This window comes from Mixophyes fleayi, chromosome 3 (assembly GCF_038048845.1).
Source record: "Mixophyes fleayi isolate aMixFle1 chromosome 3, aMixFle1.hap1, whole genome shotgun sequence".
NCBI lineage: Eukaryota > Metazoa > Chordata > Amphibia > Anura > Limnodynastidae > Mixophyes > Mixophyes fleayi.
This window is the reverse complement of record NC_134404.1, coordinates 222820088-222835958: the sequence shown is the minus strand read 5'-3', so window position 1 is coordinate 222835958 and position 15871 is coordinate 222820088. Positions and strand designations below refer to the sequence as shown.

The 15871-nt window shown below is 38.9% G+C and overlaps 1 protein-coding gene across 1 annotated transcript; it reads right to left on the bottom strand.

The window, feature by feature from the left end:
- Positions 1–5027: 5027 nt before the first annotated feature.
- On the bottom strand, positions 5028–15760 carry MTFR2 (mitochondrial fission regulator 2). The gene is made up of 9 exons (XM_075200675.1): positions 15690–15760; positions 13612–13742; positions 10435–10533; positions 9434–9538; positions 8922–9049; positions 8614–8843; positions 8142–8457; positions 5648–5828; positions 5028–5397 (listed from the first exon to the last, which is right to left on the bottom strand). The coding sequence occupies exons 2-9, from the start codon at positions 13672–13674 to the stop codon at positions 5305–5307; spliced, it is 1215 nt and encodes a 404-aa protein (XP_075056776.1). The 5' UTR covers positions 13675–13742; positions 15690–15760; the 3' UTR covers positions 5028–5304.
- Between the last annotated feature and the right edge of the window lie 111 nt (positions 15761–15871).

Genomic DNA, 15871 nt, shown 5'->3' with positions numbered 1-15871 from the left:
GGCAGTGAGTTCAATTACAACTTGCTTATGGACAGTAAACAGTCTGTAAGATTACTTGCACTTGACTGAAGCAATGCAAGGTGGTGCAATCCTAGTTATACTAGCATTTGTCTTATAATAAAGACAGACACTTACAGCCTCATCCAGCCACTCAGCATGAGAGGACATGAACTCTTTCCAAGTTGGCCAATTAGGTCAGATCCAGATATTCACGCTCCAGTCTAGCAGTCAGATCAAATAAGGGCCATTTAGTGTGGCTGAAAGTTGACCACTCAAACCGGCTGTTAGCGGTTATTTTTGGCACACATTGATGGGTGCCCGAAAATTATCCAATAGTGCTTGGTCAAATCATTCTCTGTCCATGCACAGTGATACTGGGCCAATATGCCTAAATCCCCAGCGATATAGATATACTATTACATGACATGTAGAATAAGTTCATCTGTGTATTTGTGTAGAAAATATTAATCTCTCATTTTTCAGAATGTGTTTGGTGTTTTACATTAGAGAAAGGTTGTCCAACTGGCAGTCCTCCAAAGCTTTTTTTGGCCCCCATCTTCTTTGGAAGCTCTGTGGGATGACCTAATTTTTAGAACAGCATTTGGCATGTAAACACTTATTTATAACATAATATGTAAATACTTGGACTTCGCTGCATTAGCTTTACTGATTACGCGGTTATTTTTCTTTCCTACTGATGAATTAAGAATTATTGATATTTAAATAATTCCACACTCTCTGCTGCATGACAGTTCTCTACCCCAGCTTACACTAGCACTGTGTCAGGTTTGTACACAAAGGATGAGTGAGATCCTGCTGTCTCAGCTGGTATTTGCTAGACTCACCCAGAGGCGAGGGATCCCCGCAAGGAGATTTGGGCTTAGCGGCTTCCACCCTGCAGGTCTCGGCCCCCTAGGGAAGTTCCCAGTGAGACAGAACGGAGAGGTGACTTGGAGAGGCAACTTGACACTGAGGAGTAAAACCCAATGACGGGCAGATACATGAGTCTCTAATAGAACCCTGGAAAAAAGGAGATGATGACCCTGGACCGGACAATCCACGGTGAAGTAGCTAGGCAGAGGTCAGCGGAGAACTCTGCCTAGCGGGCGTTGATCACAGCGATTACCACTAACAAGTGGAACAAGTAAGCAGAGATCAGCGGTATACAGGGTTTGCAGAAGAAAGAGAACCACAGCTAACCACTTGGAGGTGGAACGGATCAGCAGAGGTCAGCGGTGCATGCAGAGTAGGTAGCAGGGATAGATCACAACGAAGGGAGCTGCTTCAGAGCAGGTGAAGACTCGAAAAACCAGCACTGAAAGGTGAGGGGAGGAGCCTATAAAGGAGTACTGACCAATGGCCAGATAGGCCAGGTAAGACAGGTGGAGCATAGCACAGGTGCAGACTGCTGCTGACAACATGCACAATGGGGAGAATAAAGATGAGGGCAGGTGTGCCGATCCTCGAGTGGAGATACCCGGAGAGCAGTGTGTGACACACTGCCAGTTACTCAGTTGATTTCTCCCACATCCTTTATTTATACAATCTCTTTCCTCCAAACAATCTGCTACTGCTTGCCATGTCAACCTATTTGTTGTTTGTTGTAACTCGGAAACTGCTCACCTCTCTGGGTCTCAAAGAAAAGGTATTATAAATGTTCTATTCAAAGTCTTTGACTATCCAGTATCAAAGCAATTAAATGTGTTGCCTGACAGGTTTCTGTAACAATAAACAACAGATTGTAATGTTTTTTTAATATATATATATATATATATATATATATATATATATATATATATATATATGTGTGTGTGTGTGTGTGTATGCTTTATCTAACCTTATGATGGTTTTATATGTGAAGAGCCGTTTGTCATTTGATGCTGCCCCCTAGTGGAAAATTAGGATATTGTACAATTGTGACAGCACACCAGTCAACACTGAAAATTCAATTAAATGACAAAGAGCATATAATAAAAAGTAAATCACATTTACATCATAGCACATTTTGCATATTAGCTTATTTTGGTCTATAACTTTCTTGCTGCTGCAATCCCATCCTTGTGTGGAATGATTTCTCTTCCATTTTTTGCCTAGGTGGTACTTAAATGTAGCCAGCTTGTTTAGTATGTCAATGATGCCTTGTATGTAGCTTTTTGTGTTTTTGTACTAGTAGTTTTAGGATATTTTCAACCTAGCCTAAATACAGTATATTCTTTGTTAAAGTACAGAGACCAGGTACAATTACAATTATGTCCCTGTTGTTTTTCAGAGGCTGTATAGAGCTCCTTATCCAGGGCAAGGGATTCAGTTTTGTTCCTGGGTGATTCAATGTACCAAATTCAATTTTGGATTGGTTACTGGAGGAGGAATCCACTTAGATTTATTTTTATACTATTTTATACTTGTGTTGTAAGTTCAATTGCAATGTACTTTTTAAGTGGATATATGCTTTAACTTATTCCAAAGGTCCTCAGTCTCAAAATCTGCCTCTACACTGACAATCTCTTATTATTCTTGACTTGAATTTGTTTAGAGTGACACTTATTGGACCTTGAGGGATTTGTGTCTATGTTCCACTAGGTTGTAGAACATTCATTTACATAGAAAATGCTAGCTTTGCATGCTCAAACACTTGGAAGAACAATAAAAAATATATATATTTAAATAATGACTAAAACCAATATTAATCGAAATGATACTTTTCAGCCAAAGAAATGGTAATAAAAAAAAATGCAGGTTCTCCCAAAATAATTATTCTTGTTAAATCCTTAACTCAGGGTGCTAAAAAAAAAGGCCATACTGGAACTAAAAAAAAAAAAGGTCAAAATGTTGCCGAGCTACAGAGGTCATGTACAGACCAGGATGATCGGGTGGGCTAAAGCTTTTAATCCTGCAGTATCACTGTGTGGATTCCCAGGAAGCTCACATGAACTTAAGACCTTAGAACTTTGCTTACAATCTAAACTAAATCATCAGTTCCCCATGACCTATTGTAGGTTCATGATATGAATATTTAGAATCATTTAATTTGCTTACAAAAAAATTTAAATAAATCTATGCATACTGGGGACTAGAAAACACCTTGGAATTGTATATAATCCCAAACAAAAACTCCCAAGTTTCAATCTGAGCCCTTAACAGTATGTTTTTGAGGTTACTCAGATGCCGCATGGAAACATTTGTTGGAATATCTGGTAACCCAATTATTTTGGATAGATACAGGAAAGCAGTTAACAGAATCACTGGGTGTCTCACTTTGGCCTTGTTCAATAACCCAAACAAAGATATTCTCCACATCTCACGTTAATTCATAGCTCATGTGTTGTCTGAAACTGGATCTTCCCTTGACCTAAAGTTAATCCTTCAGCTGAAAAACTTGATTTATGGTCCAACTGTTCCCATGTGTTTTAGTTACAAGATAACAAGGTGTATTAACATGGCAGGTTCAATTCTAGTTGGGGCAATGTTTAAAAAACAAAACAAAAACCCATAAACTTGGTATTTTTTGACCAGTTTTGTCAAATGCATAAACAAACAAGTGTCAACAGACCACAACAGAGCTCTCATGAGAGATAAAATGTAAGGCTTTATTTTTCAAACTATTTACAAAATGTACAACAATTTATTGTGCAATAAACATGAACAAATCTTTGTGACAATGCAGCAGCACTTTGCAATATTGCTGAATTTAAAGCCAAGTCTACAAAATAAACATGAAAAAGTACCAACTTTTTCAAATTACATTGCAAATGTGTAATAGTGCAACTTAAAAAACAAAAAAAAAAGTTCTGACAATTAGGTTGGATTTCAGAATTGGCAGCATCTACTTATAATTATGGACTAAAAACGTGTTTTTTTTTCTCTCAGTTGGGCTCTATTAAAACGAATATAAAAACAAAAATTTTAAAAAAATAAAATTATGTTTTTGTGTACAAAAAATATACCAAATAAGCCATCTAGTACGTTTAAATAAAGCCTTCAGAGACCATTTTAGCTCATATTCAATTTGCACGATTCACACGTGTATAAATTGTTATAGAATTTAAACAAAATAAGATTGGCCAGAAGTATGGGAGTGTTACAATATTATATCTTAAAGAGGGCCCCCTTGCATTATAACTGTGTTTTATATACGAGCTTCATTTAGTGCGCAGCATCACACAGGATATTCACCTGTAATTGGGAAGTGTCTTGTTTTACTTATCGCACATCTTTACTTTATCATAAGGAAATATTAATCCATAATTGGCAGATCTACAGCCGTTGCAGCGACTACAGGGCACGGAGGTAAGAGCTACTGCACTCATTGTAGTGGCTTCAGTTCCATTGGTGCCTGCACCTGCTACCTCTTATCACCAAAGAGCGTGGGCTGCAGGAGGCTGGACCGGCAATAGCTAGGATCCTCCAATATAGCTGTGCAGTGTTCCGTCTCTGTGTTCACTTCTCACTATCTAAAGCAAAGAAGGCAGCGAGCATCCTGAAATTCTTATGAAAAAACTGACGACTGTATTGCCAGGTTCATATGTAAACCAACATTAATAAAAGTTACTGTTTGTAGTCCATGTGGGGTGGACAGATTAAGGCCAATTACACATTGTTTGCTATGCTTTTTACGCAGATTAGCAGCTTTGAGCAGTGCCAGTCACGTGCATGAAACTAAACTTTACCACGTTTGCCAGCCAGAATGGTTTTTAAACAAAAATATAACGCTTTTGTATCTTCTGGCTGTTCATAGTGGTGGGGATAATGATATTGCACTTTTCTCTTGAACAAAGCCGCAGACCAAGCAGTATATGCTACCATCACAATACATATATGGACATGTCAGTCGTTGGGTTTAGATGAACTTGAAAAGCAACAAACTATCCCATATATACTAACCCACTCCATTAAGCAATTTAACATTTATTCCTTCCCACATTTCTGAACTGTGTTAGCTGGTCTATCAAGCTGCTGGTATATTTTAATATTAGCCATGGTATTTGCTTTTTACAGTGCGCCTGCTTCTCACTACTAAATGAGTGCCAATTAGTTCACATTTGCCAGTTTCAGCATGACAAGACAGTAAAAGGGAATACATTGATGAAGAATAATAAACGAACCGAATCCCCTTACCAAACTTTTCACATAAAACAACAATATACTTCTACAGTAAAACAGATTTAAAATTAGGACCTCATAGCCACAAAATTTAAAATCAGTAGGCGCAGACCCAGCATTGTTACACCGTGCTATAGACAGCATTGAAAAGACTGTCACTTGTTTTCAACAAGACTCATCCAGGTCGGCTTCCATCTTGTTTTTCTACACGTGGGGTCCAGATTTTACAAATACTTGCCGTTTTGACATATCTTTCTGCATTCTCTTTCCAGCGGGCTTCAGTAGGTGGCGCCCAAACTGCGGATGAAGAGGAAGTTAGATGTAGAAGTACCAAGCAATTCAACTGTTCAATCTACATGAACAAAGTGAGCTCCATTAACTTTTAAAACCATGTTAGTCATTCTGCCTCTTTTTCCTCCCCACATCATCTTCATACACAATTCACATATCACTAGACAAAGTATAATTTTAACAATGAATTGTCTGTTTATGGACGCTACAAATATATCAGTTTCTATATAATACTTGTTAGAATGATAAAATGTACCATTGGAGTTTCAGGACTGGAGAATGGAGATTCCTCATGAGATCTATTCTCTTTATCGAATAGGTCATCATTCTGTCTGTGTGCAAACTTCTGCTTTAAGGCATGAGCTATAATAGCTGCAGGGTCATTAAGAGAACACCTCTTCTTGTATTTGCTTGTTAAAGGTGTACCTCCTGGGGACCTAGAGAGAAGGGTGGGTGGATTAACATAACCATTCATATTGCATAATGATAAAGTGTCTCTGAAAATAAATTGTTGGTCACTGGTCAGTTCAATGCTCCATAGGGTAGAGACATATGTGTATTTTATCCTGAGGTATTTGCATTTACATACTCCATCTGCTATTTGTTGGCAAATAGAGCAAGTGCCAAGTTCCTGTCACACAAGCACCAACACACCATGACTATTTGTTCACACAGCTTACTTGTATGACAAGAACTTGAGAGCTTGATTCATCACAGACTCTCAAACCCCAAGTGAGGAGAGAGCCATAGCACAACATCAGGCATAAATGACAAATAGGCCATAATATCTAATATAATATTGTTTGGGTTGTTTATTTACACAACAATATTGTGATAACTTGCTGTATCTACTTTAATGATATCCATTTGTCTTCAACTGTACCAATGGACTCTATAATTTACGTTTGATAATCTCAATTATTATTTGTATACGTGTGGTGCATCATATCGCTGCTGTATTTTTAAATTGTCAGCACAGTGGCCTAGTGGTTAGCACTTCTGCCTCACAGCAGTGAGTTCAATTCCCGACCATGGCCTTATCTGTGAGGAGTTTGTATGTTCTCCCCGTGTTTGCGTGGGTTTCCTCCGGGTGCTTCAGTTTCCTCACACATTCCAAAAACATACTAGTAGGCTAATTAGCTGCAATCAAAAATTGATCGTCCGTCTGTATCTCGCTCTGTCTGTGTGTGTATGTTAGGGAATTTAGACTAAACTCGAATGGGGCTGATGTGAACGAGTTCTCTGTACAGCGCTGCGGAATTAGTGGCGCTATATAAATAAATGATGATGATGATGATGAAGAAAAGAAGGTAAAAATGTTTGGGGGAAAAAAATGCCACAGGGAACAATCACTGCTACCATATCAGTCTATGGACAGAGTTGCACAGCCACTTATAAGGGAGCGAATGCGGCTGTTGTCAATGTTCTCTGAGAATTATCAGCCTCAGGGAAAGTTAAGTAAAGTGTCAAGTTACTGTTATTTTTTCCTGATTATTCTACACTTTCTGAAAGTATTTATATCCACTTAATACCAGCCGGTAAGCTGAGGAACCCGACAGGAAATGTATACGTTGAGGCTCCACACACTATTGTGTCATAGCAAATACTGTATAGAATTAAATATATGCGCTGAGGCACTGTAAAAAACAAGACAAAAATACTCTTACAAAAACAGTGTGCATTGAATCATCAGACACCATTGTGCCAGATAGAGATATATTATTAACTGTTATATCTATGTATGTGACAAATGACCAGTAAACTATAGCAGTGGTAGTGAACATACACTACAGGAAAAGTGTACATTAAAGGATTACGTTCAATTTCTAACCAACTCTGCACCAGGCCTTTACTGTGCACACTGAAGCCTCTATACACTGCATTGAAGGCGTTCTTTCAAAAGTAAATATTCATTATTCGGTCGTTGTATGGGTTCTTATCTATAGGCCTGAAAGTTTCCAGCGATTTCCACTGTCTATACTCGTTGGCGTCAGAGTGTCCTCAGACGTAATGGCTTGTTATTGGAGTCTAACAATACAACAGAACACCATCACCATTCTGCATCTTGGCAGTTGCTTTACCAACACCGAGTAACACAGTCGCTAAGAAGAAGGGGGTACATGCAGCTTATGTCACCAGGGATAACTGGGGAATGTTTGGAAGGAATGGAGGGGACCTGGATGTGTTAATGGCAGAACATGAACGGAAAAGTGTTAAATAACAAGATCTTAACGTATTCTATGTACGCCCACATAAATACGTTAAGATATCAGGCACCTTTTACTATATGCTATGGTACTGATATAGTCATAGATATGTGGTATAAGTAGCCACTTAAGAAACATAACATAACAAGAACAGTGCACTTTGAGGCATCAGACAATTACATAACTCATTACCACAGTAGCCCTAGACATGTTCAAATAATAGTAATCCTATCCGCCACTGGGTTCAAGCATGCCAAGGCACCCAAATTATTTTGTTTGGTCCAATTAGCCAATGCTTATGCAGAAAGAGATTTGATATTTAGACAGACAGATATTAAAAATAATATATGATATCTGGAAAAAGAGTATTGATGTTTTTTAAACTAGCACTTAAAGGTCTACAGCTTAAAGACAGCAGTTCTGTTGTATTAATATTAAGGACATTTCCCAAATCAATTATGAAGAGTACTACCACTTCCGCATCTAAGAATGGATGCGGTAGTCTCATAACACAGAAGTAGAACTCTCAAAGGCCCCTCTTACCGTTCAACCGCACGCAGTCTAATGGAATTCATGCCTTTCAGAACATCCAACATACTGGGCAGCTTATTCACATTGCCTTCCTCGGCCACTTCCTTTTCCTTTGGACTGTGTTTGTGAGATGCCTTACGTTCTTTTATAAGATCAATTGCTGATTTCGCAGCGTTAACTTTAGGAGGTGGGAGTGGGGGTGGTGGAGGAGGTGGCGGCGGGGCTGGTGTTACAGTTTGTAGGAACTGCACAGAAAGGGGCGTAGAAGCTAATGAGGGCGACGAAAGAACACTATTTGGACTGTCAAATGAGTTAATAGTTTCATTACCTGCATAGGGAAAGAGAATATGAATATTTACAGTCTGTTAACCAAAGTATGTCGCAGTTAGACTAAAATATCTAGGGCGTGAACAGAGACACCAAATATAAATACAAGAGCTAGGATTACAAGAAAACATTACTACAGGGAAACTGAGAGACTTACAAGTTTGTATGTTTTTTGATTCTTGAATGGCAACAATGGCAGCAATCTGTGCTCGCAGCTGCATCAGCTCGTCTTCCAAAGCTGCTATCTTCTGAATAGCATGTTCACTTGGATCAATGCGACTATTTTCAGAGATGCTGCTACTTGAAATTGGTATCCACCCTGGATTGTTTTCACTATGTTCTGCCAACCTATGTTCTCCTGTTGGATTATTTGATGGAAGGGCATGTCTGATGAAAGAGGTCATTATAATTAAGTGGACTTTGACAAGACAACCGTCCACAAATGCAAAGAGACAAGATTATTACCTGAATCTGGTGAAAGACATCGCATCATCATCATCCAACAGACATGGAGCATCTGCTAGAGAGGGTATTTCAGGTCTGCAGACTGCTCCATATCCTGTAGGCTCTAATACTCCAGGACCTAAGACACGCTTCAGGAATAAATAACATAGGTCACATGACCTTGTACTAGTCAAGAATGGCAGCTTTCTGCTCAAATGAACATCAATTAGATGGCTATTGTTCCACATGCTAAAACTATAGAAAAATTACATTTAAAATTGATTCCGCCCCTGGATTTTCCTCTCACTAAATTGTTTGTCAGTGTTTTTAACAAAAGCAATGATAGATTTTTCTTTCTGATTTTTATTACTTTCTTGCCCTGATTGGGGTGTTGCATTTATTAGGCATGCATGGCATTTTGCTGGGTAGCACGTGAGCTGATTAATGTCAGATGGTGGCTTTACTTTAAACTATTAAATATTTCTATGCAATGTTTGTGATATCTTAAATGGGTCATTTTAAATTGCACAAACCTGGACATGGAGTCTATGGCAGGGTTCCAAAGGAAGTAAAGTTCCAATAATTCGAACAACGCTACGGGACCAACCATAGTCCTTACGCTCATATACTTGGAGAAGCTATGGAAGGGAAACATAAATTTGGTAATTAATTTAAACTGTATATCTACTTGGCAGAAAAGAGTAATAATAAAAAAAAAAAGAGATACAGGGCCCCTTATATAAAACAAAAAATCTAAATTAATTCTATTATACACTTTTGAACTAAAACCATAAAAAAAAAAACACACATTTGCTAATTCACAGCAGACAGATAAAAAAAAAGCTAACTGCTGATAGGTAGAGAGGGAGAAGGGAAAAGAGGGAGAGACATAGATTATGTTCACACCCAGACCTATGACGCATTATACGGCCAGGTATGCCATGATAGCTGAGCCTTCCACCCAATCAGGATAAATATTGTGATAAATATTGTGCCAGCAAACTCTTGCGTTATATTTTAATAAATGTAGGCTTTAAGATCTTGTCTGAACTCATGATGTGTGAAGAGGTATTCGATGTGTGAATTAAGCACTAGCCCTATCCACTTTACAACAAAGTACCACAACCCATCAGAAACAGGTTATTGAATAGTATGCGTGTCTCAAACATTGAGTGTCCCTATGCAAAATTTATGTATTATACCAACCATGTTTCTGAAAGCTGCATTGCCTTCTGTGTCAATTTATTTTTGTTTGTCACATTAAAACGGATACTAATTCATCATTTATTTTCTCACATGTGCAAAACAATGGAGGACTGTTTAGTAGTGCCTAGGAAAATGCATTACATTTTCCCTTTATGTCTCCAGTCAGTAATTCTATGACCATCTTAACTAGGTAGGATGAAAACTCCAGCCTGTTAGGTTGGTCCCATTGATATTATCCTTTCAAGAGAGGATACCTTGCTGCACAATCACAAACTTACCTACTCTCAGGGTTCTTTTGCAACCTGAATAATAGGATATATTATTATACCTGTATATCAATTCCTTGAAATAGTACTGCAGGAAGGCGATTTCCTAGAGCGCGCAGAAAACTACGTCGGTGAGTGTAATTTTCCCATATTGGCAACAGCTGGTAAAAGAATAATATTAATAATTATTCCCTGTAGGTCAAAAAAAAAAAAGCTAACAATACAAGTTTAAAAAAAACAAAACTGTACTAGAACCAAATACATATATATATATATATATATATATATATATATATATATATATATATATGCAACGTTCATTCCTTCAAAACCATGAAATGTTCATGAGAATGTCGTTAGTAGCCCCTGCATGTTGCACCTATAAGCACTATGTTACCATGAATGATAAAGGATGGTGCCACACAGGGGCTCTGAACGTTAGTGCTGTTCCAGTAAGAAAAACTCTAGTGTTCAGTTATTCCCACCGTGACAGATTTAAGTTCAAGTGGAATACTCCTCCCCTATCACACCAAGGCCTTGTAGGCAACGATTCGGAGCAGAGAAGGGAATGGGGAGGGAGGGGGGTATGATAGAAACTTTCAAATATATGAAGGGTTTTAACAAAATGCAGGAGGGAAACATTCTTCAGAATAAGAGAAATATTAGAACACAAGGACATGCACTGAAACTGGAGGGAAGTAGGTTCAGTGGAAATGTGGGGGAAAACTATAATAGCCTCCCATCAGAGGTCGTAAAGGCTAATACAGTAGAGCAATTCAAACATGCTTGGAATAGACATAAAGATATCCTTACAAAGAATAAAGGATCAAATAAAGTTTGAGGTTACCATAGGTTAATAAAAAAAATGGGTAGACTAGATGGGCCAAGCAGTTCTTATCCGATGTCAAATCCTATGTTTCCATGTTTATTTCCAAGCTTCATGCTCCCGTGTCACAGGGAACTCACATTACCCTCTTCAATGTGTCAACAAGGAAGAAATTATTCACTATGAACACATGCCTGTTTCTAAATTAAAATTATATCTACTTTATTATTTTCTATTATTTTATTTTAAACCCAAACCCTAACAGAGAACGCAGTAGATATGCTATCACATGGGAAGGGTACTCAGAAGACGGATCCCATATGCAGAACCTCATACAGCAATGTACACAAGGTGAATAGAAGACAGACTATATAGTTTTGTAACACATGTTACATAGTAAAAGTGATCATTTATATGTTGTCTGCTCAAATATGCTTGGTAAAGAAATATCCACTTCAGGAATGGCCAAAAACAGGAGAGTATCTTATACTGTTTGCCCGGACAATAAAAACACACCCCAAAAAATATTTTACAATTCATATATTGAAGCAGACTACGAGTTATATTTACTAAACTGCGGGTTTGAAAAAGTGGAGATGTAGCCTATAGCAACCAATCAGATTCTAGCTGTCATTTTGTAGAATGTACTAAATAAATAAATAATAACTAGAATCTGATTGGTTGCTAGAAGCAACATTTCTACTTTTTCAACCTAGCAGTTTAGTAAATATATAAGTATCTAAAACAGTGTTGTGGTACACCAGTGCCCATCATTATATAGCAAAATAAAAAACAAAAAATAAATAAATAAAAAGCAGAAAAACAAAACCAAGTCAGTTAATTGCTGCTACACTTATAAGCAATACACTGTTATTACAACTTGACAGTTTTGTTACAAATAATAATAATGGTGAAATAAAGCTAGCCTTGGTGTACATTGAAGCAAGAAAACATTCACTACATCACGCAATTTAGCTTCTATTTTAGTGTGGACACATTTGACAGTAAAACAGATGCCTTGCATTCATTAGGTCGGAGCCGATTTTTCCGACACATTTTTTACTCCTATTTAGATTTTCACACTATGGATGGGAGTTATTTATTTTGAAATTCAACAACTGAACAATGATCCATTGTATCCCTTGATGAATGTGCTCTCAGTGTTAAAAATTTTAAAACTAAATTATATATATATATATATATATATATATCAGGAGCCGCGGCGGCCTCGGGCACCGCCGCGACTCACTTCCTGTTCCTAGTGAACGTCCCGGCCGTCTCCATGACGACCGGGGCGTCACTTACGGTTCTCGGGCCCGACCGTTGCCAAGGTAATGGCCGGACGCCGAGTATAACAAGCGGTGCGCCCCGGCAAGTGAGGCAGCCTGGCGCATGCGCTAAAATAGCCTGTGGGCTAATTATTGTCGGGGCATGGGCTGTGATGTGTTGCAGGGCTAATCCCTGATTGGCCAAAGTCTGTATATAAGGCAGGGAGGGCTTAGCCTCCCTGCCGGTTATAGCGTCCAGTCTGCCTGTCAGCTAACCTGCTCCTGCTCCTGTTAGTTTTGGTGAAAACCTATTTGGACTGATTACCTGTGTATGACCCCTTGCCCGGATTTGACCCTGCCTGTGTATCCTGTGACCCTGACCTTCTTGCCTGTATCTGGACCTTGCTACCGTGCTTGTGACCCTTGATCGTGTACTGGATTCCCTGTCTGCTGCCGGCCCTTGACCCTTGCCTGGACTTCACTTTGCTTACCTGGGTTCCCCCTAGTCGGTACACACTTCACGACCCTCTGCTAGTCTGCGGCCAAGTCTGTCCCCACCACTAGGGGCTCCAGTGAACACCTGACTGGCAGAGCAGACTCCGGGTTGTGCTGTACTGGCTAGAGGGGTTCCTAACAATCAATATATATATATATATATATATATACATACATACACACACACACACACACTAGATTTTTTTTTTACACACACACACTCACTACAAAAAGGAAAAATAAGTAGTTTCCAGGAATAAAACCGAACAGCTATGTACTACTTTAGGCAGTAGATATGTTGGGGCCAGAGAGGAAACCAATGCTGAAGAAATGATAATCACTGGCTCTATTCTCCGGCGATGCACCTTGACATTAACTTATATGCATGTAGTTTTTTGTAACCTAAATTGAATTTCATTTTAGAATAACTAAGGGAAAGTGTTAGTATCGACTCAGCATGGGCCAGAGAATTTAATGTCAAACTCATAACAAAGTAGCATATAGCTATATATTCTTTTCATTTAGGAAAAAACCCAGTTAGATTTGAAATATTCACATTATCTATGGTTGCCTTTAGTGGACACATCTACTTTAAACATCCTGTATTTTGTGAAATAAAACAGAAAATATAAATAGTTCTCTCTACTTACCCTGTCAGTTGGAATGTTCAGGTATTCTAATAGCTGTCTAATAAGTTCCAGTAGCAAAGACATTTACAAATCCGGTGGATGACTTCGTACACACAATGCTTTTTCAGATTCCAAACATTCTGTATTCCTCCCTGAAAAACAAAAATAGTGAAGCGATAGCTACCTTGAAGGTAAGGTGTGGTGTGTGTATAAATAGGTCCACCATTAACACCCTTTTAAAATGGAAAGGAGTAAGGAAATATTAATCCAATGTCTACACATATGATCTGGGGCGTGGTGGAGAACTTATTAGGTATGTGGCTTGTGGTCAGTATGGTGGCCATCTTGGATGTAACTATTTGTTTTTTAAATGGAAAGGTTGTCATCTCAAACAGGTGCATAATTTTATAAGACAACAATGGTGCTTTTTGTTTTAACATAACTTTATTAATTCTCGAGTTGTAACCGAGTTTTCTTTTGCAGGTAGTGACACTAATGACAATGGTACTAACGCAAGCAGAATGTGTCCAGAATGTATGGATATCTGGAGATCGAAGCACACATGCTACAGTAAATGATTTCAACCAATGTCACCCAAATAGGCCACCGATTAATGACAGCGCAGTTGCCAAACTTCTTGCCAAATTTAAATAAACCAGATCAGTTGCAGATAAACCAAAAAGTGGACGAGCTCATATCTTACAGCAGTAATCCCATGAAAAAGGTAAGGTTTTGTTTCTTAAACATAAATCACTATGTCAGGCAGAAGAATGTTGGTATTTACCATTTTAGATTGGGTACGTACTGTTGACAATGGAAATGTTGACAGTGATTCTGTTGACATGAAAATGTCGGCAGGCTAAATGCTGACACTTCCATTCTGGTGACAGCTTCAAAATGTCAGCATTCACAATGTTCGGCGGCATTGTGATTGTCTGTAGACATTTTGAAGCAGTCACCAAAATGGAAGTGTCGGCATTTACGGTAACTGCCAAAATTTCCATTGTCATAAAATTTACCACATCCCACCATTTTTTTCTTGGTTAGTTTCTTCAGACTACTAATAATGATTTATAATTCTGCAGTGTCATGGACTACTATGGCAATTACAGTCACATAGCACATGATGTAGTGAGCAGAGGTGCTTTGGAACACCCCTCTGAGCTCTGTGTTCTGTAAAATCGGTTCCCTCTTTCTCCCCCGTCTGCATTCACATGACATGCTAAGAGCTGTAAGCATGTGTTGGACAGGCAGTCATACTTTGCACCCTCCAGAGAGATTTTGAAAAAGACATAAGATTTTTAGGAGGACAGCTAAGATAATCAGATGTATGCTTAAAATGTACTTAATTTGTCATTTAAAGAAAAAATACTGTTTGGGATTGCTGCTTTAAAATTTAAGTTTTGGGATGTAGCGATACTTAATGCTGCACTCCCAGATAGCTGTTGGTTATTTCTGCTATTTTCTGAGGTACAATCAAAAGCACTAATATCAGAGAGATTACAGCTTCTGGTCTGTCCTCTTGCTCATACCCCCTTCTCCCATCTAATTTTTAATGAGGGCTTTGAGTCTAACTATGGAGCCCCAAGAATAACGGCTGCACAGGGCAGTCTTGGTGGTTTGTGTAGAACGGTGCCCATGGTAGGGTGAAACTTTCATTTTACCTGGGTGAGGTGCTTTAAAATGCCTTTAACTGCAGTTAACTAAGCTTATGTGATTGCAATAGAAAAATAAGTGTGAAAAGCAGAAGTAGAGTATTATGTCATTGTGCAAAATAGGATCAGTTTGGCAAGTGTGAAAATGCACACAATTAGTAATGGTGCAGCAAGGGGCTGGGGGTATGAGGGGTGGGGTGGCTGATCCACAGGGGGCTACCTGCATTTTTGTTTTCTTTAACATGTTCCTAATAGGTTGCTGAGTCGCCTCTAGCCCCCAGGGCTAATATTTGCCAGCTCTCCCATATGCGCAGCCCTGCTATCCTATGCGTCAACGAGGCTCGTCCAGTGGGCAGCTGATGTGTGTATCGTAGAGCTCTATGTGATCACTGGGGTTTCGAATAATGTGCGTGTGGTTAATGGTTATAGATGGAGGTTTCTAACCAGAGGTCCGAAGAATCTCCCGTCACCGAACAGGTCAGCTGATGATCTCTCTGGAGTGCGCCCAACAATCGGCCGTAGATCTGCGCTGAATGTGGCGGCTCGGTGCGGCTCCCCGTCCCCGGTGTCCTGGGTCACTACTAGTAGGAAGCAACACAGGGAGAACGTACGAGACTCATTCAAAC